The sequence below is a fragment of the Buceros rhinoceros genome, unplaced genomic scaffold, assembly GCF_000710305.1.
Source record: "Buceros rhinoceros silvestris isolate BGI_N320 unplaced genomic scaffold, ASM71030v1 scaffold28309, whole genome shotgun sequence".
Taxonomy (NCBI): Eukaryota; Metazoa; Chordata; class Aves; order Bucerotiformes; family Bucerotidae; genus Buceros; species Buceros rhinoceros.
Genome location: NW_010433702.1, coordinates 4,233 through 5,118, shown reverse-complemented (window position 1 = coordinate 5,118; position 886 = coordinate 4,233). Strand labels below are relative to the sequence as shown.

The 886-nt window shown below is 59.4% G+C and overlaps 1 protein-coding gene across 1 annotated transcript in view; it reads right to left on the bottom strand.

The window, feature by feature from the left end:
- The window catches only part of LOC104500546 (glycylpeptide N-tetradecanoyltransferase 1-like), a 4,868-nt gene extending 4,397 nt beyond the window's left edge, over positions 1-471 (bottom strand). The window contains exon 1 of the mRNA XM_010144208.1: positions 349-471. Within this exon, the coding sequence (XP_010142510.1) occupies positions 349-471 (123 nt within the window). The remainder of the gene's footprint in view (positions 1-348) is intronic.
- Positions 472-886: the final 415 nt, after the last annotated feature.

Genomic DNA, 886 nt, shown 5'->3' with positions numbered 1-886 from the left:
GGGGGCGGCCCTGGCCGGGGGGTGCTGGCCAAGGGCAGGAGAGGAAGCTGGCAGCTGGCAGCGCGGCGGCTGCGAGGAGGCAGCTGCTGTCTGGGGAGGATAACTCAGAGGCACCAGCCTGACCCTCTCGGGAACTGGCCGGGACATCCAGCGTTGACCCCGGAGAGCTCCACAACCTCCTTCTGCACCAACGGGCTGCGAAATTACTTGAAACCTGGAGTTTCTGGAGCAGCCAAGTGCCTAAAACCAGGACGGGGAGACTCCTTCCTTGCCCTGAGCTACATCGGAGAAGTTCAGGATGGGGCTGGCTGTTGTGTGGGGCCGCGACCGCGGGCAGGGGTCGGTCACCTTCATGGTCTGGTCCTGAGCCTGGTCAGGCTGATCTCCTCCCTTGTCTTTCTTCCGTTTGGGTTTCTTTTTCTTCTTTTTGGCTCCGCTGTCATTTGCTGGACTCAAACCGCTAAAGAACATAAAAAACCCATCATTGGAGCCTTGGGGTTTGCTTCTGGAGAATGTTTATAGGGTTTCTGGAGCTCTCTAAAGAAAATACAAGCTCCCTGCTCTGAGGCCAAGTCTTCAGGAGAGGAAATACAAGGTGCATGGGGGGTGCAGCCACGCGCCCTCTCCCCAGCACCGAACCCTAAAGGAGACCAGCACCAACATCTCCCACCCCGCAGCTTTGCTCCCACACCGCAGTGACCACGTCTTTGCCCTCGCATCACCCAGCTTGGCCTCACGCGCCCAAACCCACCCCAAGGAGCTGCGGCGACGTCCAGCTTTGGGTTTTTCCTCTCTGAGCCCAAGGATGGAGCAGCAAACACTGGTCCAGCCTTGGAGATAAGGGGGCGCAGCAGGTCCAGGCACCACGGAGGGGCTAGTGGACAAG